At 36.4% G+C, this 26,289-nt stretch overlaps 1 protein-coding gene across 1 annotated transcript in view; it reads left to right on the plus strand.

The window, feature by feature from the left end:
- Positions 1-26,289, plus strand: part of CNTN5 (contactin 5) — a 435,777-nt gene that overhangs the window by 355,502 nt on the left and 53,986 nt on the right. The window contains exons 15-16 of the mRNA XM_047754347.1: positions 11,168-11,326; positions 19,638-19,787. Of these exons, the coding sequence (XP_047610303.1) occupies positions 11,168-11,326; positions 19,638-19,787 (309 nt within the window). The remainder of the gene's footprint in view (positions 1-11,167; positions 11,327-19,637; positions 19,788-26,289) is intronic.

Here is a 26,289-nt window from a genome sequence, read left to right on the forward strand (position 1 = left end):
ACCAGAGATTTTGTTGCCTGTCAAAAGTTGAAAGACACTAATAGCTTCTTTATTGTTGTTGTTATTTAGAAACACTGTGATCAGATGGGTATCTAATTAAGAGAATATAACAAAATGACTACATAAGTGCAATCCAACTTATTAATATATAGTAAGAGTCTTTTTTCAGAATAGCACTATGTTTTTGTAAAGATATATTACTCTTTGTCATATTTTGATTGGTCAAAAGTGAAAATACTTTTAAAAATACCAACAACTATGCTAACCTGTTAATAAAAATTATTCACTCCAGTCATTTAGTAAATTCTATATTGATAACACAATAAGTGTTATCAATATAGAAGCTCTGTTCTAGCAGTGGAGATACAATAGTAAGCAAATTATAAGCACAATTTCAGCTATCCTATACCTCAAATTCAAAGAGGAAATCTATCCTTCATAGGAAAGTCACACAAAAAAGTAGAAAACTTCCACTATGATTTCAACTATGAATGAAAGATACATAGTACTATATGAATGTATATAATCTAGTGATTTTTCATAAGCAGGACAGCCAGAGGTGTTTCCTCCAAAGTGAAACTTGAGCAGAGATTTGAAATTTGAAACCTAAGCAGGTGTTAAGTGGGCAAAGTGAGGAGAGACAAGAATTTCATACTGAGGTACTAGATAATGATGATGGATGGATAGATAGGTAGATAGTGATAATAATAAATATAGTGATGATGATGATATGTGGATACATAGATTTATAGATAGATGGATAGACAGACAGATATAATAAATGGTGACTTTACCAAATTAATTGAAAATGAAATTGCTGTTGAAAAAAGATCTCTCATTTCCATCCTTTACTACTCCTAGTTTTTTAAAAAAGTTATTTATTCTCATAGGATTGAGAACAGTAAGAAAGGGTCACCTAAATTAGGTATGTAAATAGTAAAGAAATTTGAGAGTACTCTCACAACTCCATGAAAAACAAAATGATGGAAAGGAAGTATCTGAGAAGGCAAAGAAAAAAAGATGCAATGCTATGTGAAGTTGGACTTTGCCAGCCCAGTATGTCACAATATGCTAGGAGACATTTTCTTACATGAAAATAAAGGTACTATCAATAACATCCTAAATAAGGGTATATCATAAGTCTTCATAATTTTATTCTAAAGATGAAAACCCCAGCAACCATTTATTACTAATTATTAATATGTGATGTGCTACAGAAAACCTACTCACATTATTGACTTTTTAATGAAAAGCTTTGTTGTTATTTATATATGGCCTTTTAAACTGGGTCTACACAAAATGGTCTTAAGTACTGGGTGGTTCATTGCATGCAGTTAACTACATAGTAAAAATAACAAATACTCTTCCTGGCCTGAGATTGAGTTTATTTCTCTGCAGTAGTCTAATCTATCAGACAATAGCTAAATCTCTTTACTTGATATTAGAAGGGCATGCTCATGACTGTGCTGATTGCCACATCTGCTTTCCTTTCTTCTGCCTCATGTGCCTACATGTATTTAGAAGTAAGATGTGTCTGCCCCTAAGCAATATCCATGGGCTTGAAAACAGAACCAATTTAAAAAATCATAGCATATTTCATATCTAACTTTTAATTTTAATTTAAACAATTTAAAGCAAAGATCTCTTTAATATTTTGAATACCATTTAATAACTTATATGTGAGAAAATAGGTCCCCCAAATCAAATAAAAATGAAAAAAAAGCTGAATAGATTGATTTTTTTTTTTTTTACAAAATAGATTTGTTTTAAAAACAACACATGCCAATGGAGACATTTGTTGAACCATTAGGTTTAGACTTGGGCAGAAAATGTTAGGATATCAAGGTGAGAAGAAGCCAGGAAAGTTGCTTGCCATGGGGAGTCAGTCTGCATTAGTAAGTTGTTTTAAATTATTAGTCCTCAAAAAGAATTGGGTAGTCACACCACAAAAACTCTCAAGCCTGGCACTACCAGTTGTTTCTAAAAGGAGAATGGACAGTGATTTCACAGGAAGGCAGTGCACAGCTTCCTGTTTGTTACCACATTAGTCATAATTTGCTTTCAGCAGGAAATATCCCTCCACTGGTTGCCCACACTAAAGCCAACACCTGCTTCACTCATTTTCCTTCTAAAGGATATTGAAGAACACTTGCATCCCTGGGATAAATCCCACTCGATCAGATGTACAATCCTTTTACTGTATTGTTGGATTCAGTTCGCTAGTATTTTGTTGAGGATTTTTGCATCTATGTTCATCAGTGAAATTGGCCTGTAATTTTATTTTTTTGTGGTATCTTTATCTGGTTTTGGTATCAGGGTGATGGTGGCCTCATAGAATGAGTTTGGGAGTGTCCCTACCTCTGTGACTTTTTGGAATAGTTTCATAAGGATAGGTGTTAGCTCTTCTCTAAATGTTTGATACAATTTGCCTGTGAAGCCATCTGGTCCTGGACTTTTGTAAAATATATATATAAAACTAAGTCACTTTGACGTACAGCAGATATTGGCAGAACATTGTAAAACAACTATAATAAAAAATAATAAAATTTAAAAATTTAAAAAATATTTTTAAATATATTTTTCTCTGTAAATAGAGCATTGATAAAGCAATACTAATATAACCATAAACTTTTCATTTTTATTATGGTTGAAAATTTCACTTAATGTGTTTTAAAAGGTAAATCACATCTCTAATTTTCTACAATATTTTACTGTAATATATTGATAACAATCTTTCAGCTTTATAAGGCTTTAGAAAAATTATTTATCCTTAGACTTTTTCTAAGTTTCTAATAATGATGAGCCTTAGTATTAAATCATATGAAAAGCTTCATTTTCTCAATTCATAAACCTAGTCTGTCATTTTTATTACCACTTTAAATTTAGCTGAAAAAAAATGTTAAATACATTTTGATTTAACAACAAAAAAGGATCTATCGTATTGGATCTTTGTCTTATATGATAATTATTTTAAACCATGCTTTAAACGTGTTGTTACACCACATTGCAAATTCGAAACGTAACTCCTTTTGTCTTTCCACATCTCTTCTTCCTTTCTCTCCCTTCTCCCTTTAATCTCTTTTTCCACAAATGTTTATTGAGGGCTTAATATATACCATTACCATGTTGAATATTCAGACAAGTAGAAATTACAGAAAAGTAATTATAGCCAATGTAACAAGTGCTGTAATGAGATGTAAAATGTACTAATGTATAACATTATCACTGCCTGGCATTTGTTTTTTTATGAAAGATTCATCTCTCTATCCAGATTTTAAACACACCTGGGATTGGAACTCTATTTTGTCCTCCTATAAACCATTTCCTTAATCCATCTCCCACCACTCAGCATTGTGCTTTCCACACGTACTAGGTAGGCATTTAGCAAATGTTTAGTTAAACAGAATTACTTAAAATAGTCCATACATATCTGATACATATATACATATCTCAAATTACTTTTAAAAATAATTTTATAATATATGTATGTACATATGTTTTATGGCTTTTCAAAATAATTTTAGAAGTAATACATGCTTATTGAACAGAAGTGGAAAATCAAAACAAGTCTAAAGAATAAAATTTTAATCATTTATATCCTCAGCTCCAAGCAATAACCACCATGTATGCTTTAATGCATTTCTTTCCAAGCTTTTGCTATGCACATTTGGCAAATTACTGTTTATACGTTTTTATTAACATATAATTTTGCATTCCACTTTTTTCACTTCCTATATTGTGAACATTTCCCATATCATTAAATAGCCGGTTTAATGACTGCCTAATATTTTATCATAAGATTTTATGACTTAAAAATTACATGATTATTAGACAATTAGTTATTTACAATGGTTTGTAATTATAAATAATTGCATAGCCACAATCAGTATCCTGGGTACATAAATCTTATTTGCTGTCACTGATTATTTTGCTAAAGACTGTATTTGGGAAAATTGCCATGTATAAAGAAAAATACTTGGTTATTTACTAATTATAATATAAATACCATTTTTGGTTCCAGCTGAAGTTTTTTTTAAAAAAATACTTAGAGTAATTACTGCCAATTATTAAAACAAATATACCTTTCTTAAGAGAGCTAATTTAAATGTTTTACAGATATTTAATGCTCAGAAGGAAAACTATTTTATTTATGTTAACAAATGGTTATTTTTCATAGTATCTCCTATCATGCCTCACACATAGGTAGTTGTTAATGCTTTTTGAAGAGGTAAATAAATAGAATGGATAAAATGGAATAGAATAAATGGAACAATATGGAAGAACTCAAATGAATTATGCTGGTAATTATCCCTATTCAAATACAAAAACTAAATTTCAAGTTTTTTCCAAAGCATCTTCAAGATCCTCCTGAAAAACTCCCTGCTTATGAACATGCTCTTAAATCAAACTATATTGAAGTCTGTTCCAATTATCCATTGCTTCCCCAAAATTAATGGCTAGGAACATCCATCTATTATTTGCTCCCATGGTTTTGGCAGCTGATAAGCATAGCCAGATTATTACCTGGGGGCCCTCATGTACATGAGTCCAATGGTAGCTGAAGCTGGAGTCATTTGAAGGCTTCATCACATAGCTGGTGCTTAGGCTGGGATGTCTAGAACAGCTGAGGCCAACTTGAATCTCCCTTTCCCCATGGAATTCTACAAATGCCTAGCTTGGACTTCCTCCAGAATTGGTAGACTCAGTTTAATAGGGCTTTAAGCAGCTGGATTTTTCCATGAGAGTTCCCGGAGACGGGATGAAGCTGTGAAGCTTCTTAGGACTTCGCCTCAAAAGTCATGGTGTGTCACTTCCACTGCTGTCATTGGGATCACATATAGGCAAACTTCATTTTATTTCACTTCACTTTATTGCACTTTGCAGATATTGCATTTTTCTTTTTTTTCTTTTTTTTACAAATTGAAGGTTTGTGGTAACCCTGCATTGAAGAAGCCTATCAATGCCATTTTTCCAACAGCATTTGCTGACTTTGTGTCTCTGTGTCACATTTCTGTGATTCTTACAAAATTACTGCAAGAAATTTTAAAAGTATTATTATGGAAGTTCCTGTCGTGGCGCAGTGGTTAACGAATCCGACTAGGAACCATGAGGTTGCGGGTTCGGTCCCTGCCCTTGCTCAGTGGGTTAACGATCGGGCGTTGCCGTGAGCTGAGGTGTAGGTTGCAGACGCAGCTCGGATCCCGCGTCGCTGTGGCTTTGGCGTAGGCTGGTGGCTACAGCTCGGATTAGACCCCTAGCCTGGGAACCTCCATATGCCGCAGGAGCGGCCCAAGAAATGGCAAAAAAAAAAAAAAAAAGTATTATTGTATTTGTAATGGTGATCTGTGATCAGTGGTCTTTGATGCTACTCTTGCAATTGTTTTTGGCATGCCATCGCCCACCCATGTAAGAAGGAAGAGGTAATTGATAGATGTTATATGTTCTCATTATTCTGCTGACCATCTGTCCCCCTATACCTTTTCCTCTCATTGGGCCTCCCTATTTCTTGAGACACAGCAATATTGAAATTGGGCCAGTTAATAACCCCACAATGGCCTCTACATGTTCAAGTGAAATAGGTGCACATCTCTCATTTTAAACCGAGAGCTAGAAACAATTAAGCTTTCTGAGGAAGGCATATAAGAGCAGAGATAAATTGAAACCTATGCCTCGTGCACCAAACAGTTAGCTAAGTTCTGAATGCAAAGGAAAAATTCTTGAAGGAAATGAAAGTGAACACACAAATGCTAAGAAAGCAAAGCAGGCTTATTGATGATATGGAAAAAAAGTTTTGTGGTCTGGATAGAAGATCAAATCAACCACAACATTCCCTTGAGTCAAAACCTAATCCAGATCTAGGACTTTCATACCTAGAAAGGACAAATCAGTGCTTGGCTTCAAGCCAAGTAGGCAGCCAACTCTCTTGTTAGGGGCTAATTCAGCTAGTGACTTTCTCTTAAAGCAACTGCTCATTTATTATTCCAAAAATCTTAGGGCCCTTAAGAACTATGCTAAATATACTCTGCCTGTACACTATAAATGGAACAACAAAGCACATATGACTGCAAATCTGTTTACAACATGGTTTACTGAATATTTTAAGCATGCTATTTAGAACTACTGCTCAGAAAAAAATAGGATTCCTTTCAAACTATCAATGCTCGTTGACAATACACCTGGTCACCTAAGAGCTCTGATGATGGACAACAAGATTTTTATGTTGGTTTCATGCCTGCTAACACAACATCCATTCAGCAACCCATGGATCAAGTAGTAATTTTGACTTTCAAATCTTACTGCTTCAGAAATATATTTCATAAGGCTATAGCGGCCATAGATGATTCTTCTGATGGATCTGGAAAAAGTTAACTCAAAATCTTCTGAAAAGGATTCACCATTCTAAATGCCATTAAGCACATTTGTGATTCATGGGAAGAAGTCAAAATATCAATATTAACAGGAATTTGGAAGAAGTTGATTCCAACCTTTATGGATGACTTTGAAGGATTCAAGACTTCCGTGGAAGAAGATGTGGTAGAAACAGTAAGAGAAATAGAATTAGAAACATAGGTTATAGACATGACTAAACTCCTACCTCCTTATGATACAACTTTAATAAATGAAGATTTATTTCTTATGGATGAGAGAAGAAAGTAGTTTCTTGAGATGGAAACTACTCTTGGCAAAGATGCTGTGAAGACTCTTGAAATGAACACAAAGGATTGAGAATATTATATAAACTTGGTTGAGAAAACCATGGCAGGTTTTGAGAGAACTGACTCCAATTTTGAAAGAAATTCTGTGGATAAAATGCTAACCAGCAGCATGGTATGTTACAGAGAAATCATTCATAAAAGGAATAGTTAATTCATGCAGCAAACTTCAGGGTTGTCTTATTTTAAGAAATTGCTAGGGAGTTCCCATCGTGGCGCAGTGGTTAACGAATCCGACTAGGAACCATGATGTTGCGGGTTCGGTCCCTGCCCTTGCTCAGTGGGTTAACGATCGGGCGTTGCCATGAGCTGTGGTGTAGGTTGCAGACGCGGCTCGGATCCTGTGTTGCTGTGGCTCTGGCGTAGGCCAGTGGCTACAGCTCCGATTCAACCCCTAGCCTGGGAACCTCCATATGCCACGGGAACGGCCCAAGAAATAGCAACAACAACAACAACAACAACAACAACAAAAAGACAAAAAAAAAGAAAAAGAAATTGCTAAAGCCACCCCAACCTTCACCAACCACCTTGTCAGCAGCCATCAACATTGAAGCAAGCCCCACCCCCTGCCAAAACCTTGTGACATGCTTAAGGCTCAGGTGATGGCTACCATATTTTAGCAATAAAGTATTTTTAATTAAAATAAGTATATTGTTTTTGGACATAATGTTATTGTGCATTTGATAGACTTTAGTATAATGTAAACATAACTTTTATATGCACTCGGAAACCAAAAAAAAAAAAAGTGTGATTCACTTTATTGCAATATTCACTTTATTATAGTAGTCTAGAACCAAACCCACAATATCATCAGTGTATGCCTGTAGTGTATGAGTGTAGCCAGCCCACATTCAAGGCTGTGAAAGAATGAGCTCCACCTTTCAAAGAGTGAATGACTTGCATAAGTAGGAAGAAAGAATTAGTGGTTATCTCATGCTTAATAGCTGCCACAAAGTCATGAACATTTCCTTCAAATATCATTTCTACCTCTAGTACATGAGTTTAATGTGCTCTTCCCTAATGCGCATTTCTCTTTCTTTCATTCCTTGAATGGAAACGACTCCATGAATTAACAGTGAAAGGAAAAAGAGCCTCTCTACTCCTTGTTTCCTTGAATAAATCTGGCTTTACAATTAGATCTGAATTCATATCTCCACTGTGCCATTCACTAGCAGAGTGACTTGGGCAAATAACTCTCACTAGAATGGTACCACTGCCTAGCATAACATCTAACATAGCAAGGTTACTGATTAATTACGTTATTTATTATTAATTGACCAATCTCTTTGAGATTCCATTACATCCTCTATGAAATGGGGTTATAATACCCACCTCATGGTTACATAGAAATAAGTGAACAAGTTAATGTTTGCGAAATACTTAATGCAATGACTTAATACAGTACAGTGAGGACATGGTAGCCATTAGTATTATTATTACAGTTAGTATTCTTATCATTATTATATCATTATCCTTATGGTCACTCCTCCATATCCCTGTCACTGCAGTCTAACAACTTGTTAGACAAGTTCAGCACCTGAACTTTTTTTTTACTTTCCACACCTCATCTTTAGCTACTATTTTAATACTCTGAGCATTCATATCAGTGACACATCAAACATATTCTTCCATAAGTCCTTTGACCTAATAGTTATTTTTTCCACTTCATTCCATGTAAACACAAATTCTCATCCAGTTCCCTATACTTAAATCACAAATTTCACACTTTCCCCTTCACAATTTCTTCTTCTTATTTATTTATTTATTTATTTGGTCTTTTTGTCTTTTGAGGGCCGCACCTGTGGCATATGGAGATTCCCAGGCTAGGGGTCTAATCAGAGCTGTGGCTGCTGGCCACAGCCACAGCAATGCCTTATCTGAGCCATTTCTGTGACCTACACCACAGCTCACAGCAACACAGGATCCTCAACCCATTGATCAAGGCCAGGGATCAAACTGGCAACCTCATGGTTCCCAGTTGGATTCATTTCCACTTCGCCATGACAGGAACTCCATGATTTCTTATTTTTCTATTGTCCCCTTGTAATAACCTGGATTCCTCAGCTCCATTCTTTATTCTAATTTGTCAGTACCATTCTGGCTCCCCTTGACCCCCTACGCCACATTGAGGCCATAGCCATGCATACCTTTGGAATCTTTGATGATAAGTCATACTGAATTTATAAACTAAACCTGAATTGACCCAATTAACCACCTTCTCTGGGTCTGGTCCTGGCTTTCTAACCTAACCTTGCTGAGTTGATAAGTTCCACTTCAAAATGATGCTCTTGAACAAATTTTGAAATCTAGGCCACTTCTAAAATATTTATATTTCACTCTTCTTCATGTGTTCCCTCTTTTATCACAGGCTTATCTGGACATTCTCCATTCTCCTCTAACTCCCAGTCCCAATCTTACCCAATCACCTTCACTTTTTGTAGATTTTTTTTTCTTCTTTAGTGAAAAACTGAGAACTTTCCCAAATGAGCTCTCCCAACCTCCTTTCTTGCATCTCAAACGCTTTCTCTCTGTATTCATCACTTCCTCCTTCATTTCTCTCAGACTGAAAACTGCCACTTCTCATGGTTATCCTCTGTACTTTTTCCCACAGTCCCAATCTTTTGTCACTTTCCTGATGGAATAGTCCTTGTCTTCTAAGTCTTTGGTCTCTGCTATCCACTACTGGTTCTTCTCACTCTGGCTTTTTTGGGGGGGTGGGGGGGCGTGGTGCTGCACCTGTGGCATATGGAGATTCCCAGGCTGGGGGGTGAATTGGAGCTATAGCTGCCAGCCACAGCCACAGCCACAGTAACGCCAGATCTGAGCCGCATCTGCAACCTACACTGCAGCTCCAGGCAGCACAAGATCCCTTAATCCACTGAGTGAGGCCGGGGATGGAACCCACATCCTCATAGATACTTGTGGGGTTCTCTACTGGCTGAGCCACAACAGGAACTTCCTAGTTCTTCTCACTCTTGATTTAAAAAAAAAAGCTCATTTCTCAGTTCCTAAAAATATCATTTGCCTGGTGATGATTTTATTTTTTTAATTAATTAATTTATTTTTATGGCCCCACCTGTGCCATATGGAAGTTCCCAGGCTAGGGTTCAAATCACAGCTGCAGCTGGGGCCTACACCACAGCTACAGAAACACTGGTTCTGAGCCACATTTGCAGCCTACATTGTGGCTTGTGGCTTGTAGCAATGCCAGATCCTTAACCCACTCAGCAAGGCCAGGGATTGAACCCACATGCTCGCAGAGACAACATTGGGTCCTTAACCCGCTAAGCCACAATCGGAAACTCCTGGTGATGCTTTTAAACACTTTGTCAATTTCATTGTCCCTTCCTTATCAAAGTTCTCCACTCAGAGGTCTTTACTGACTGTCTCCATCTCTTTAGCAATCCAGCATTTCTTAGCTTCTTACAGTCTAGATCACCCCTTAACGTTCAGATTTCATACTCAACCAAATCCAGAGAGCAACTTGCTACATAAGGACTAAGTCAGCAAACAACTTGATATTTAAAGGTGAGATTTTTTTCATTAAAAATAAAAGGAATACTTGCAGCTTGAGTTGCCCATATTAGGAAATAGAAGAGTGTTAATATGAACGATGACATTGTTTTTAGCCACTAAATTAAAAACACTCTACCTATTTTAAATGCTATTAGAAATCACTATTTTAGAAGTAATAAGGCAAAGGTATATTTTTCCTCACATCAGATCATGGTTGTTTCTTGAAGCTAGAGTCTATGTACTCATCACTTGATCATCTCACTCCTATACCAACTTTTCATGATCAAAAGGGAAATAATCTTCTTTGATTCACCACCCTCTCACCCCCAACAAAAATTATCATCATCATCATCATCCAATTTCACCTTCTTTTTAACTTCCCACAGCATTTTTCCATGCCTCACTTGTAGTAGATACCCTTCCTTGGTCTGATCTCTCATTGTTAGAGCCTTTCATTTTTTCCCTGTTAGAGTTTAAGTTCTTTGACAGGCACATCACATTATTTGTTTTATTTGTATGTTGTGGGTTTCCTGAACATGAAAATTAGGCCCATATACCTGTATCCTTTTAGTAATGATACCATTGCCTTTCACTCTCTGTTGCTGCCTCTGTAAGCTGTGATTAATTTTAACAGTCATAGTTGATACTGACATTCAAATAATTGTGTTTGTTTCTAAGTATTCTTTCTTTTTCTATAAAACACGGTGCTAATTGGTAGTTGCCGCCAAGCACAAAGTATTAGAAAAAAAACTAAACTATAATTAAATTATCCATAGGAATCACAGAAACCAACTTTCATCCCATTTCTTTTTACTGTCAATGTTCATTCCTAAATATGCATCTCATTAAAGATGATTGCATAGTGTGATTGGGTCCTTATTGGAAATAGAATTTCTCATGTCTTATCCTCAACTTTACCCATTCTCTTTTGCACGTAGGTCCCCCAGGCCCACCAGGGATAGTGATCGTTGAGGAAATCACTGACAGCACAGCCACACTCTCATGGAGTCCAGCCGCTGACAACCACAGCCCAATCTCCTCCTACAATCTGCAGGCTCGCAGCCCGTTCTCCCTGGGCTGGCAAACAGTCAAAACAGGTGAGAGGCTCTAAGGCAACAGCAGACACAACCAGAACAGCTTCCTATATCATGAGCTATATTTGCTAACAATCTCAGTAGAATTATTTTGGATTCTGAAAATTTTGTTATTAATGATAATGTTAACCATTGTTTGCTGCTTTTTATAAAGCCATTTTTCTTTTGTCATTTCTCAGAAAAGGACTACATCATTTACATACACATATATATGTATATACATATATATGTATATATAATTTTTTTTAATTAACTTTAGACTCACATAAAAATTACAAAAACAGTACTAAGATCTCCTCTGGGCTCATCGCTCAGCTCCCCCCAATGATAACATTCTGCATAACAGTGGTATAATGATCAAATCAGGAAACTGATGTTGATATAATGCCTTATACCACAGTTCATCAGATCTCACCAGTTTTCATATGAATTTTTTGTGCATATAATTCCATAAAATTTTATGAAATTTTATTGTATAGATTCAAATAGTTACCAAGACAATCAGATAGAGAACTGCTCCATTATTCCAGTTCCTTCTGCTACTATATAGTCACATCTGTTTTATTTATAAAAAGAAAACCTAACATAAAATTGCATTATTTAAAACAATGCAGCACTTTAGTGCTTACTTTTAAGATGTCTGCATTATAGTTGCATTATTTTTAAAATCATTTTCTTCCCTGATGGTTTTCTTTATATAACTAAACTCTCCTTCTCTCTCCAAATGTGGCTATCCACAGGGATATGTGAAATTACACTCACTTGATAGTTATTACTTATTTAACATGTTGGTATTTGAAAAACATACTATATCTATAAAATGTAATCTTCAGAAGTAGCTTTCCATACTGAATAGGGATTTGTGATTTTGTTTTATTTTCCATCTAAACATTAAATCGATTTACCTGCATAGAAGTGAAATATAAAATCAGTAAAATATCTGAGTGCAATAACCATAAAGCTCAATTAATCTGAATGTTGCAAGAGTAAAATGGTCTGTTTCATTGCTTTCAAAAATTAATTTGAGGAGAAACTTATTTTTGTGTAAACATTCATAATTTGTGGGAGAGGAAATATATTCATCCACAGGCAAAATATAATTCAGGGTTTTTTTTATATGTTCCTATGGTAATTAATAGAATTTTTTGATTACCATTGCTGAGAACTATACATGTATATGCATTTATTTTCTACTATATATAATTGTAGGCATTAGCCTCATTCTTGGTTCCATTTTAACCCTGTGATACATCTACAGACTCAAGAAATTGGGGGAATCTCTGTGTTGAGTAGATTATTCTGGAAAGGACATAGATCCAAACCACATAAACAGGTTTAGACAAGAATTCTTGTAACCTGTTTATAAGATACTCACATGTCATCCTTAGTGTGAAGGCCAAAACTTTTGCTCTACAGCCAGAAATTGGATTTACCTTCCGTTTGGGTGTTGTGCGTGCAGCAAATTCATCCTCCTGCCTGTGGCTGAGCTCTCTGTCCAATTGCCACACTACCTACAGTACTTACTTCCTGGGAAGTTTCCCTTGTGGGAACATTGTAACACATGCCTATATTTCTTTTCTTAGTCTGCAATGGAACATTGTAACACATGCCTATGTTTCTTTTCTTAGTCCGCATGTATGTTCCTTTGTTTCTTGCCCTAACACATGATATGGAAATACAGGCCATCTAATTTTCCTTGAATACTCTTATTCCTTGATTTCTTACATGCTTCACATGTTTCTACTTTTTGTTGTTTGACAGATAGATAGATAATGATAGGTACATGGGTGTGTATAAATATATGTGCATATATATATATATACACATATATAAATTTTGAAATTCTCTGGCATAAGCTAGGGGAAAATGAAAGAGGGGTGTGTGTGTGTGTGTGTGTGTGTGTGTGTGTTGTATGCATAGAGAGCTTAAATGTTTGGAATAAATATTATTTTGGAGGTTTATTTATTTGTTTTAGAAATCCCTAATATAAAGTTGCTGTCTTATCTTTCTAGTATAATTTAAATTATATTAGAAACATTTTTTTTAATGATACTGGTAACATTTGAATTATACTGGAAAGATTTTTGAGTAGAGGGTTCATTTTAAATTGAGTTCAGCAAGTACTTATAAAAATCAATGAGAGCTCTGTATTTATAAGTAAATATATATATTTTCAGAAGTATAGTTCTATATATTATCAGTTTTATTTGCCCTTGATAGTAACAGATCTCTAGCAAGATGCCACCTATTCTAAAGTGGTCACACACGTCTCTAAAACTCAGCATCTCTTGCAACTACTGGCAGAAGCATGCCATCATCCAGGCAAGCTTGCCAAGGAGCAGTCTTCAACTTTCCATGCTCTAACATAGCTAGGTTTTGATTGTTTGTTTGTTTGTCTTTTTAGGGCCACACCCACAGCATATGGAAGTTCCCAGGCTAGAGGTCTAATCAGAGCTGCAGCTGCTGGCCTACCCACAGCCACAGCAATATTGTATCCGAGCTGCACCTGCAACCTACACTGTAGCTTACAGTAATACTGGATCCTTTACCCAGGAATGGAACCTGTGTCCTCATGGACACTAGTAGTGTTTGTAGTAAACAGCCGAGCCACAACAAGAACTCTTTTTAACATAGCTATTTTAAATGGTTCCTGGGCTTTGCCCTTAGTTCAAACTGACCACAAATTCATTCATGTCTGTGTTAGGGACCTTCTAGAGCCACACCATCTCCTCTTGGGGAGTGGGTCTTTTGTTGCCATAGTTGCTCTCCTATCTAAATCACTTTCAGTAGAGACATGCTCTAATGCAGAAATATGTTAGAAAAGAAAAAACAAAAAACAAAAAAAGACGAGTCTGTAGTTTGAACTCTTGATTCTGTTATACTGATCCATCACTAATCTTAAGTCTTCAATATCTATGGGTCTATTTCTATTTTATATGTAAGTTAATTTTATCATTTTTTTTAGATTCCACAGATATCAAATCAGTGCCCCATCCTTACAATTTTATTTAACTTTAATTACTTCCTATTTTCAAGATTTCTTGGGTTAAATTAAATTATAACACAGTATAAATTCTTCAGCATCTCTTAAATTTCCTTTAGAATGAAAGCCCAATATTGGAGGGCTTGGTTCCTCCAATCTCTCTATAAACTCGTCTGCTATCATTCTCCCTAAAGCTCACTCTGGTCCTGACTCACTGTTCTAATGTCCTGCATTAGCACCTAATACCTTTGTACTAATTGTTCCTTCTACATAGGATGCTTTCCTCCAGATATTGACATAACTAAGCACAAACTTCAATCAGAAGTTCACTCATATGTACCTTCTTAATGAGGCTTATATGGGCCACTCCATTAAAAATTGCAAGAGACGTGTGGCCGAGATAGCTGAGTAAGATCCTTAGTTCACCACTTCCCACAGACTTCCCCAAACTGCAACTGTCTACAGAGTTACTATCTATGAGAATGATTTTAAGACTAGCAGAAAAGATTTTTCTGCAACTAAAGATATCAATGAGCAGTCACAACGAGATGGGAAGAAGGGGCAGAAACACACTGTGGTCAAGACCCATACCCTCAGGTATGTCAACCACAAGTGGGAGGATAATCACAATTGCATAGGTTCTCTCCAAAGAGCAAAGATTCCAATCCCCACATCAGGATCCCTCCCCTGGTGTTCCTGCACCTGGAAGAAGAGTCCCTAGAACTTCTGGCTTTGAAGGCCAGTGGGGCTTGCATCCAGGAGAGCAGGAGGGCCATAGGACACAGACTCCACTCATAAAGGGCATGCACACAAAATCTCATGCTTCAAGTCTCATTGCAGAGGCAATAATTTAAAAGGAGTCTGGGTCAGTCCACTTATCTTATCTGATAAGTTGTTAATATCCAAAAATATACAAAGAAATCATACAACTCAATGTCAAAAAATCAAATAATCTGACCTAAAAATCGGTCAAGGAACTGAACAGATTTTTTTCCTAAGAAGACATGCAGATGGCCAACAGACACAGGAAAAGGTACTCAACATCCCTAATCATCAAGGAAATGCAAATTAAAACCACAAGATATATACCTCACACTAGTCAGAATGGTTATTATCAAAAAGACAAGTAACAAATGTTGGTGAGCACCTGGAGAAAAGGAAACTTCTGTGTACTCCTGGTAAGAGTGTAAATTGGTATAGCCACTAGGGAAAACAATAATAGCTTCTCAAAAATTAAAAATAGAACTACTATACAATCCAGCAGTCCACTTCTGGGTATTTATCCAAATGAAAAAAAACGCTAATTCAAGAAGATATGTGCATTGCATGTTCATTACAACATGGTTTATAACAGCCAAGATATAGAAGCAACCTATGTCAACTAACAGATAAATACATTTTTTAAATTTGTGTATGCATATGTTTATATATATATATATAATTTACCTGTAATAATCATAAAATCTTGCCATTTGACACATGGATGAATCCAGAAGGTCTTTGTTAATGAATAAAGACAGACAAATTCCACATGATATCACTTATATGTGAAATTTAAAAAACAAACAAACAAAGCCAAATGGAAATAGACTCCTAGATACAGAGAAGAGACAAGTTATTGCCAGAAGGTTGGGGTTGGAGATGTGAAATAGATGAAGGAGTTTAAGAGGTACAAATCTCTAGTGATATAATTAAAATTTCAGGAGTTCCCACTGTGTCACAGTAGGTTAAAGATCTGGCATTGTCTCTGTAGTGGCTCGGGTCACTGCTGAGTTTGATCCCCAGCACAGCACAGTTATTTAAGGAGCCAGTGTTGCCACAGCTCCGGCATAGGTCACAGCTGAAGCTTGGATTCAATCCTTTGTCAAGGAACTTTCATATACTGTAGGTGTAGCCAAAAAAAAAAAGAGGAATATAATATATAGCATATGAATATTATCAATAATATTGTAATATTTTTGTTTAGGGACAGATTTACCAGGATAAGCACTTCATAATGTATGCAAATGTTAAATCATTATATAGTGAACCTAAAACTAACATAATATTGTACAGTAAATATATTTCCACTAAAAAATAATTTTAAAGGTAATTAAAAACTGCAGCCAACCTGCTGTGGACTGAATTGTGTCATTGTGTCACCTCAAAATTAATATGTTGAACCTTAATCCCCTGTGTGTCTATACTTGGAGATGGAGCCTCTAAGGATATTGAAAGGGCAATTGGATATTTGAGCCTGGGGTTTAAGAGTGAGCTTTAGAATAAAGATATAAATTGGGAAATCATTGGTATATAAATTGCATTCAAAAATCACAAGAATGCATGCCATCTCCAAGGATATAAGCGTAAAATAAAAAATAAAAGAGTATGAATATTGAGCCCTCCAGCATTCCAGTAGTAAGAAATTGTGGAGAAGAGGAGCCATCGAAAGGACACTGAGGGAAAGCAGCCATCTAGTTAGAAGGAAAAGACAATGTGATATCCAGGCAGACATAAGAATAAAATTTATCAAGGAAGAGAAAGTTATCAACTGTGGCCAAATGCTGCTGATATGGCGAGTATGGTGAGGAATGAGAATTGATCATTGACTTAAGCATTACAGAGGTTATTGGTGATCTTGACATTAACAGTTTCAGTTAAAGAGTAAGAACTAAAGTTTCACAAGAACTGGTTCAAGAGAAAGTGGGAGAGAAAATATAGACAACTCTTTTAAGAAATCTTGCTACAAATGGAAGTGGAGAAATCAATGTAGTTTGAAGTCATAGATGTCAAGATTTGCTCATGATTTGGAGCTGGAGAGGGGAAAAGGAAAGAAATCCAGGATGCTCCCCCAAATATTGGATAAGCAATTGTCAGTCACTGAGTGAGGCATACTACAGAAGTAAGTGAGAGAAATTAAGGCTAAGAACACTATATAGAAGTGTATGATAGGCTATAGGATATATGAATCTGGAGTTTGGGGAGGAAGTTCATGGCTGAAAATATTGGAGTCATCAGCATATAGACGGTATTTCAAACCATGAGACTTTTCATCATGAAGTGAAAAGATGGGAGTTAACAGAACTAGGGTGCATCTGGGAGATAAAAAGAAACTAGCAATGGAAATTGATAAGGAATAATCAGGAAGGAGAAGAAAAGTTTTGAAAAGTATTTCAAAAAGCAGGGAATTATTAACTGTGTCAAAGCATGACGTTAGGTCAAGTAAGACAAAGAACAGAGATCTGGAGTTCCTGACGTGGCTCAGCAGTTAATGAACCCTACTAGTATCCATGAAGACGCAGGCTCAATCCCTGCCCTTGTGCAGTGGGTTAAGGATTGGGAGTAGCTGTGACTGTGGTATAGGCCAGCAGCTACAGCTCTGATTCGACCCCTAGCCTGGGAACCTCCATATGCCATGGGTGCAGCCCTATGACAGACAAAAAACAAAAAATAAGCCAAAAAAAGAAGAAGAAGAAGAAAGAAAAGAGATCTGACCATAGGGTTTTAGCAATGAGACCTTTGGTAAACTTGACAGGAGCAGATATGGTAGAATGCTGAAGGTAAGAGCTTGATTGGAGTGAGAGAGAATGGAAAGAAAATAATTAGAGACAACAAATAAAGACACACCCCTCAAGAAGTTTTGCTATAAAAGAAACAAAGAAACTGGGTTAAGGCTGGAAGGAGAGGAACTTTTGAGGTAATTTTATTTTGTCTTGTTTTGTTTTCAAGCAGGAAAAATACCTGCATGCTTATATTAGTGATATTTGAGGTGTACGTAGGGAGGAGAGAGACAATGTCTTCTCTTCTCTATTTTGTCTTAAGAAGGCTAACCTTGAGAGGTTTCAAGCTGCCTCAGAGGGGATTCAATTCTCTATTGGAGTGAAAAGTTGGAAGAATATTCAAAAAGAACAATGAGTATGTGGGGATTTTGACAATGATGGATTATGAATTCCAAAGGCAGTAGTAAAAGGGATTCTAAACAGTAGGGAAGGAAGGCAACTGAGACAGAAAAAGGAAGTGTGCAGTATTCTACGGGGATTAGAATAAAAGATATGAGGGATGACCTAGACGTCTGGAGTACTTGAAGTGACTGACATAAACAGAACTCAATGAAACAGTTAAGTCCTGATGGACCCAAGGCAAGTACTGGTGATTCAGTGTATGCTGGAGTTTAGGGAGGGCTGAGTGTCTTGGGATCTCTTCTTCCCATATTTATCTTTGGCAGACATAGCTCAGCATTCCACCAAGCTATGGACTGAACTGTGGCTTTTTTCTCCTACCTCTTAGTCTCCAAGGATGTTACTCATTTGCCAGTTCAGCAAAAGGGGGCAGACTTCTTTTCATATCTTCATTTCACTGTTTAAAAAAGTCAGCTCTGTAGGGCTATGAGATTTGTCAGGCAGGCCACAAGGCCTATGCTCTGATCATTCACCTTTCATGGAGCTGAATATTTAGTAACATTCTCTTGTTACATTTCTAAAGAGATTTTCATGGGAAATCCTAGACACATTTAATTCCACTTTGTCTTAGTAAAAAAGCACTAAGTCACCAAATCAAGAGCCCCACTGCCACACCCTGCCATGCTTAAACAGAAATCCAGGGCTGATATATACCCAGAGGATGTTTGCACTTCATGAGGATGTTCTCCACATTCCCCATTTACAGCCCTGTAACAAATGTTCTTCCCAAATATTTCCTAGACAGCAGAGATGAGTGAACACAACAGCAGTCCCACACAGAGCATAAACGCTACACACACACAAAAAAAAAAACTTTACTACATGGTAATTATATTGACACACAATTTTATGTTTTAATAAAATCTAAATATACCACAAAAATCACTCCAAGGAGAGAGTTCAGAGCTTCCACTTAGAAACCACAAACTGGAATTTTTAAATTAGAGAGGTATATTCTTAATCTGCTCCTTGGAACTGCCAAGTGGTTAATAAGTATGTTTGCCAGAACTGGGAGAGGCAGACTTCTCAAGAAATTTCTCTAGAAATATAAAAACTATTTGTTTAAATCAGAGCACTAGTTGACCTCTTATCTGGGGCTGAGGGGTTGACAAAATTATTTTTAATGTAGATAATGACAAGTTGTATTATGTCAATCTATGTGTAAAGATGAGATGAATGAATTCTAATTATAACAGACTTTGACATGTGGAAGTGCTTACTTCTGAAGATTGATTTTAATTTTATTAATGAGACCAGAGGTGACACAATGACCACATGTTATAAGGAAATACGCATCAGCCTGCCATTCCATCTGTGCCTGTGGTATCTTTGATGGCAATTTGTAAGCATTTCCAGTCCTCTTAAAGACATTAAATCTCCTTCCTCTCTATAGTTCCAGAAATCATAACAGGGGACATGGAATCAGCCATGGCAGTGGACCTGAACCCCTGGGTGGAATACGAATTTAGAGTGGTGGCCACCAATCCTATTGGGACTGGAGATCCTAGTACCCCGTCTCGAATGATCCGCACAAATGAAGCAGGTAAGAATATTGGAGAGTCAAAATTCTATTTGGTGTATACCTAATCGCCTTTAAAGTGCATTGAATTAACCACTGTTGCTTGCTTGAGTAGAATTCTTAGTGATTCATTTACCTAGACATCATAAAATCATTTCCTTGAAAATGATTCTTTCATTTTATTTATTTTCAGAACTTTTTCTCCTTCTTTCCGCACATACAGGTGTCTAGATGCTTCGGTTTGCTCGCAACCCTTGCACCCATCTTCAAGTTACCATGAAATTAAGGCAATTAGTTTCTCCTAATTATGTACTCATTCAATATAACAGATCCATAAAATCCAGAATAGACTGGCTCATCCTCTTTTTCTCCAGTGATAAGGTACCTCTAGTTACAAGGAACTTCCTAAAAACTTGTTGCCCTTCACCATCTGAAATATAAATTACACTTTACAAAGACATAGTCTTAACTTGACCTAATGCTTTTTTGATGTCTATGTGTGAAATAAATACCCATCTGCTTTCTAACTTAGGAAAAAAATAGCATTCTTCATGCCTTTCAGAATAAAGTATCTCTGATAGAATGTTTCTAAAGACCTCATAAGGAAAATTAACTTTAATTTTAAAACAAATTTTAAGATATCTTGTCTTTCACTAAAGAATTATAAAGAAAAATTGTTAGTAGAGCTTTGATTACTTTAGACAAAGTCTAACTGGGATTTATCTTTTATGTCCCTATAAAATAGTATATTAAAAGTATCTAGTAAGGCACTAGCTTACACAGACACAAATATCAGTAATGTTGATGAGAACAATCAAAACAGTAGAGAGATGGAGTGTGGGGTAGCAGATACAAGGAGGGAAAACACAAATTTTAATGTTTTTACACTCAATGATTACATGAATCTCAATAATCATATGAAGAATGAGAATTTTGTCTTATTTTTCCACTGCTGTATCTTCAACACCAAGAACAATGTCTGATGCTGGTACTCCATATGTCTTTGTGGAAAGATTAAAAGGCAATATTCCTTTTCTTTCCTTTATATGCTGCTACCCACACCAGGTTCTAGATCAGAGATACATGTACATAGAAGACTAAGAATGAACTGTCTCCACTTTGTATCATAGTTAGAGAACTGGACCAAAAATGTGGTTTGTGATTTAGCTATTGAATGAAACTTATAATAATTCAAATAAACTATCAAAAGTGTTGGTTCTTTCTCTAAAACACACTATCTGATTCTTTAAAAGGAGAAATAAAGAAAGAAAAGAATCCCATGTGATCAACTTATTACATAAAGTACAAATAACCATTAAAAAGATGTTCAATTTCTTTTCATATAAAAATTAAGCAACCAAGAGAATAAAAGAGTAGTCTAAATATGTTGGAAAGGATTCATTCACAGAATATCCAGCTTTTCTGCTTTTGTGATTTGCCTATTACAATTTTTTTCTGCTACTTTTTCAGTACTGTGAATTTTAAATTGAACATTAATTGCCTGGTTGGATTTTCATGCATTCATAAAATCAGCCATGCTTTCATTGTGTACAGGTGTTCATTAATTAAGAGCATAACAGGTTAGTTACTCCCCATTTTATGTACTCACAGTGCAGATTTTGAAATGACTGCCAATATTAGTACTTATGCTCACATATTTTCTAAAAAGCACTGCTTTACTTTGCATATTGTTAATTGTGTTTAAACAAAGGCAAAGATTACTGCCTAATTCAGATGCTCTCTATAAATATTCATTTTGAAAATAATCAGTTTGGGATGAATAATCCTTTTAGACTTTCTATAGTATAAATCTCTTTGTGCTATTAAATACTACTTTAGCAAAAATACCTTCTCTTTTCAAGTTAAATCATATTCAAATGCTGCATTTTAAAAGACCTGTCCCTTGTCTATTTCTGCAGCTATTTCAATCATACAGTGCCTGTCTCTCCATTTTATCATGAGTTCTATATGCATGACATATGATAGTCCATTAAAATCTTCTGGAAGAGAAGAGAAATAGCCTGAAAAATGCATGAAATACTCTCTTTTGAAAGTGAGTTGAGGAAGGCTTATGCTACCTACTTTATGCATCTTGTGCTTTGCTACCGCACAGGGCTAGAGCTACTAATGGTGTTGAACCAAATGTTGAGTTTTGTGCCTGTTTTGTCAGGCAGCACAGATTAAAAGGGACACCAATATCCTGAGACACCCTCTCAAGTGACACACTCTGCCTCTATTAAGTACATGTCCTGTGTTTTAAAAGATAATGCTGTTCTAATGGACCAAGTAATCTTTGAAAACCAGCAGAACTGCTTGTAAGAGAAAAGGTCTCACACTTGGGATATTGAGTTGAAAGTTTTATGTCCCTTTAAAATTCTCCTCTTTACTAGAACATTCTAAATCCCAAAGCAGTTTCAGTAAAGCATTTTTATCTTAGATTGTTTCTTGCCCATACACACACACCAAAAAAAAGGTTAACTTTTTGTCACAATATCCTGTAGGGTGTATTTTGAATTGTACAGTCTAATAGTAGTCAATAAATATAAGACAAATTGGTTCCGACTATCAGATGTCAAAATAGTAATAAAAATACAGGTTTTCCCCTACTATCCAAAAGGAAAGCATTCCTATGAGAACATTTGTAAGCCAAAATGGCATAAAGTGAAGAACTAATATTCATTTTTCATCTTTTTTCATAAAAGTATAAAACTTCTTCAGATTTATTTTAGTTAGCAAAAGCAGATACTAATGTAGGTCTTTTATAAAGACAAAGGGGTATAAAGTAAACTTTTGAAAAGCAAGAGATAACCCTTCTTTTTAGCATAATGTGTGTTTATATTTATTTATTTACCGTATAGTTGTCTTAAGTTTTAGATAGATAGATAGATAGATAGATAGATAGATAGATAGACAGACAGATAGATAGATTAAAGAAGGTGCTACCTGATAACTATAATTAAGAGTTTGAGGCTCAAAGCTTTTGCACAGCAAAGGAAACCAAAAAGAAAACAAAAAGACAACTTACAGAATGGGAGAAAACAGTTTCAAATGATGCAACGGACAAGGGCTTAATCTCTGGAATATATAAGCAACTTATACAACTCAACAGCAAAAAAGCCAATCAATCAATGGAAAAATGGGCAAAAGACCTGAATAGACTGTTCTCCAAGGAAGATATACAGATGGCCAACAAGCACATGAAAAAATGCTCAGTATCTCTGATTATAAGAGAAATGCAAATCAAAACTACCATGAGATACCACCTCACACCAGTCAGAATGGCCCTCATTAATAAGTCCACAAATAACAAGTACTGGAGGGGGTGTGGAGAAAAGGGAACCCTCCTGCACTGTTGGTGGGAATGTAAACTGGTACAGCCACGATGGAGAACAGTTTGGAGATACCTTAGAAATCTATCCATAGAACTTCCATATGACCCCGCAATCCCACTCTTGGGCATCTATCCGGACAAAACTCTACTTAAAAGAGACACATGTACCGGCATGCTCATTGCAGCACTATTCACAATAGCCAGGACATGGAAATAACACAAATGTTATTGGATTCGGAAGAGGTGGTATATATACACAGTGGAATACTACTCAGCCATAAAAAAGAATGATATAATGCCATTTGCAGCAGCATGGATGGAACTAGAGACTCTCATACTGAGTGAAATGAGTCAGAAAGACAAATACCATATGATATCACTTCTATCTGGAATCTAATATATGGCACAAAGGAACCTTCCCACAGAAAAGAAAATCATGGACTTGGAGAATAGACTTGTGGCTGCCCCAGGGGAGAGGGAGGAAGTGGGAGGGATCAGGAGCTTGGGATTATTGGATACAACTTGGAATGGATTTACAAGGCGATCCTGCTGAGTAGCATTGAGAACTATGTCTAGATACCTATATTGCAACAGAACAAAGGATGGAGGAAAAAATGTATACATGTAAGAGTAACTTGGTCCCCATGCTGTACAGTGGAAACAAATTAAAATAATAAAACAAGAAAAAAAAAAGAGTTTGAGGCTCAAAGTTAGGCAGATCTGGATTAATGGTCTTCTCTGCCACTTACTTGCAATGAACATAGATAAGCTATATTCGCTGGTCAAGACTCAATTTTCTCACTTATAAAATGACAATAGAATTAAGATAATATAGCATCCTACTCCCTTATTGTATTAAATAAGATAATGCAGGTAGAGAGCTTAGCATAGTGCCTGGCACATAATAAGTGCTTAATAATAGCCATTTATCATTATTATTATCATGAATTTAAATGTTATTATGTTATTAAATAGAAATTTAAACAATAGTTTATTCATAAGTTTCTCTTTTCTTATTGAGGAAATAGTTTCAAGGAGGTGAAATATATGTTTGTTGACATAGGAAGAGCCTTCCAGTCTCTTGGCTTGCAGTTGACTCCACAAGGACATCATTCTGCTGAGAAGTCTCTGCAGCAGATGGACTGTGTGCCATCCATCCGGGCCACTCACCCCACTTGAGCAGCTGGGGAATCAAGAGAGCCATTCGGAGTGTGGTACACAGTACAGAGCTTTCCTCTTCTCTACATCCCCCTCCATACCTTCCTGTGTGGCCTTTCCTTGCTACTTTTCTTATCGAGCCAGGCCTCATTCATGAGTGGATCATAATATTGTCCCAACATGTAGCCATTGTCTTTGGTTCTTATGGCATAGATAAGATGAGAAGAATAAAGAGGATGTGTCCAATGAAAGACTTTCCCTAAAAAAATTTTATTCCACATTCAAATAGCTTTCCAGTTTCTCAATACATTATATTCTGTCCTGCCATTCTGTTTGGACTTTGGAATGGAAAATGTCACTCATAACATATTTTTGGCCACACAAGGAAAAGTTTTTTCTACATTTAAGAGATTAATGCTCAGTCAGATAACTGTGAGTATCAAGTAAATAATCATATGAAGATTTTCCCTAGCCTTAGCACTTTCTGCACTATATTATATTACAGTTACATAACTGGTTTATTAAGCGGATTGAACTATAGGGTTTTAAACGTAAAATAGTTTTATTCCTCTGCCCTCCAATAGGCTCCATCTGATCTCTTGCTTCAGCTCCAACTGTATCTAAGGCTTTTTTAGGTATTAGTGCTGAATCATTTTTAGATATTAAAAAATTCCATTTTCTAAAAAGACAAAAAAAAAAGGGGGGGGGTTTCCTATCATGGCTCAGCAGTTAGCAAACTTGACTAGCATCCATGAGGATGCGGGTTTGATCCCTGGCCTCGCTCAGTGGGCTAAGGATGCAGCATTGATGTGACCTGTGGCGTAGGTTGCAGACGCAGCTCGGATCCCACGTTGCTGTGGCTCTGGCATAGGCCAGTGGCTACAGCTCCCATGGGACCCCTAGACTGGGAACCTCCATATGCCACAGGTGTGGCTCTAAAAAGACAAAAAAAAAATTTAACAAAAAAACTTTCATCTCATATCCAGTTCCAGGCATCTGTCCCTCCATCCTAGCACAGGCTTCCTTGATGGCTATGATTTGCCTTTTCTTTACTCCTTCTCTGTCCTCCTTGACCTTCCAACTGCTATTTTGGGCACTTCTCAGGTCCAAAAAGAAGAAAATGAAAAACTACTCCAATTGTTGCAGTTTGTGGTTTTCACATTAATGTTGAGTGCTCCATGGGATGGTATTTGTCCACGTGCTGCTTCTTTCTCTTGGGCGGCACATTGAGTTCTCTGGAGACTATCCTATCTCCTAGCAGGCAGCTTAATTGGCTGGGCTCTCAACAAGCCTATTCAAACCCACCTTCCATAGTGTCTCCTCTGCCCACAGTAATCATTTGACATCTCTGACCTGACAAACTCTAGAAATACAGTTTGTTCTTAAGAACTATTTTGGTCTCTGCTCTGATAGCATAGTGAGGAGCTAGGTCATCTCACATGATTCTGAAACTCAACAGCATCCAGCCAGGATGTGAGAAGTAAGCATCTGTACTCCCCATAGCAGCTGTTTTGCTCCTCTTGTCACTTAGCTCCACGGAAAAATGACACTCCCACTCCTTGTGACAACTGGGTGTGGAGGGAGATGACACAGCACATCCATCTGCTAAGCTGACAACCTTCTTCCAAAACATTCCTTGAGCTAAAATCCTACATATATGATCTGAAGAAGATAAGGGCAAAGGGTCATAAAATGTGTTTTCTCTACTTCCTAGTAGTTCTTTGTTTTTGTCTAAACCTCACTTTAGCATCTGAGGTTACATGTGACGCATCCCAAGTCCAAAAAAGACTCGTTTAACTTCCTATGACAATTTCTCTCACTGTACTTAGTCATCCTACTTCTGAGTGGATCTTACTTTGTTAATATTTGTGTCTTCACAGATCTTGTCCATGATAATTACTTAGGAAAGTTCGTTGAGTTCAAAAGTTATGCAATGACCACAATAAAATACTGTGATAAGATGGGGCTGAATTAGTTTTCTGGGGGCATGTGGATCAGCCTTGAAAATGGCATTTAATGGGACTTTGAAGGCCAAAC

The sequence above is a fragment of the Phacochoerus africanus genome, chromosome 11, assembly GCF_016906955.1.
Source record: "Phacochoerus africanus isolate WHEZ1 chromosome 11, ROS_Pafr_v1, whole genome shotgun sequence".
NCBI classification, from domain to species: domain Eukaryota; kingdom Metazoa; phylum Chordata; class Mammalia; order Artiodactyla; family Suidae; genus Phacochoerus; species Phacochoerus africanus.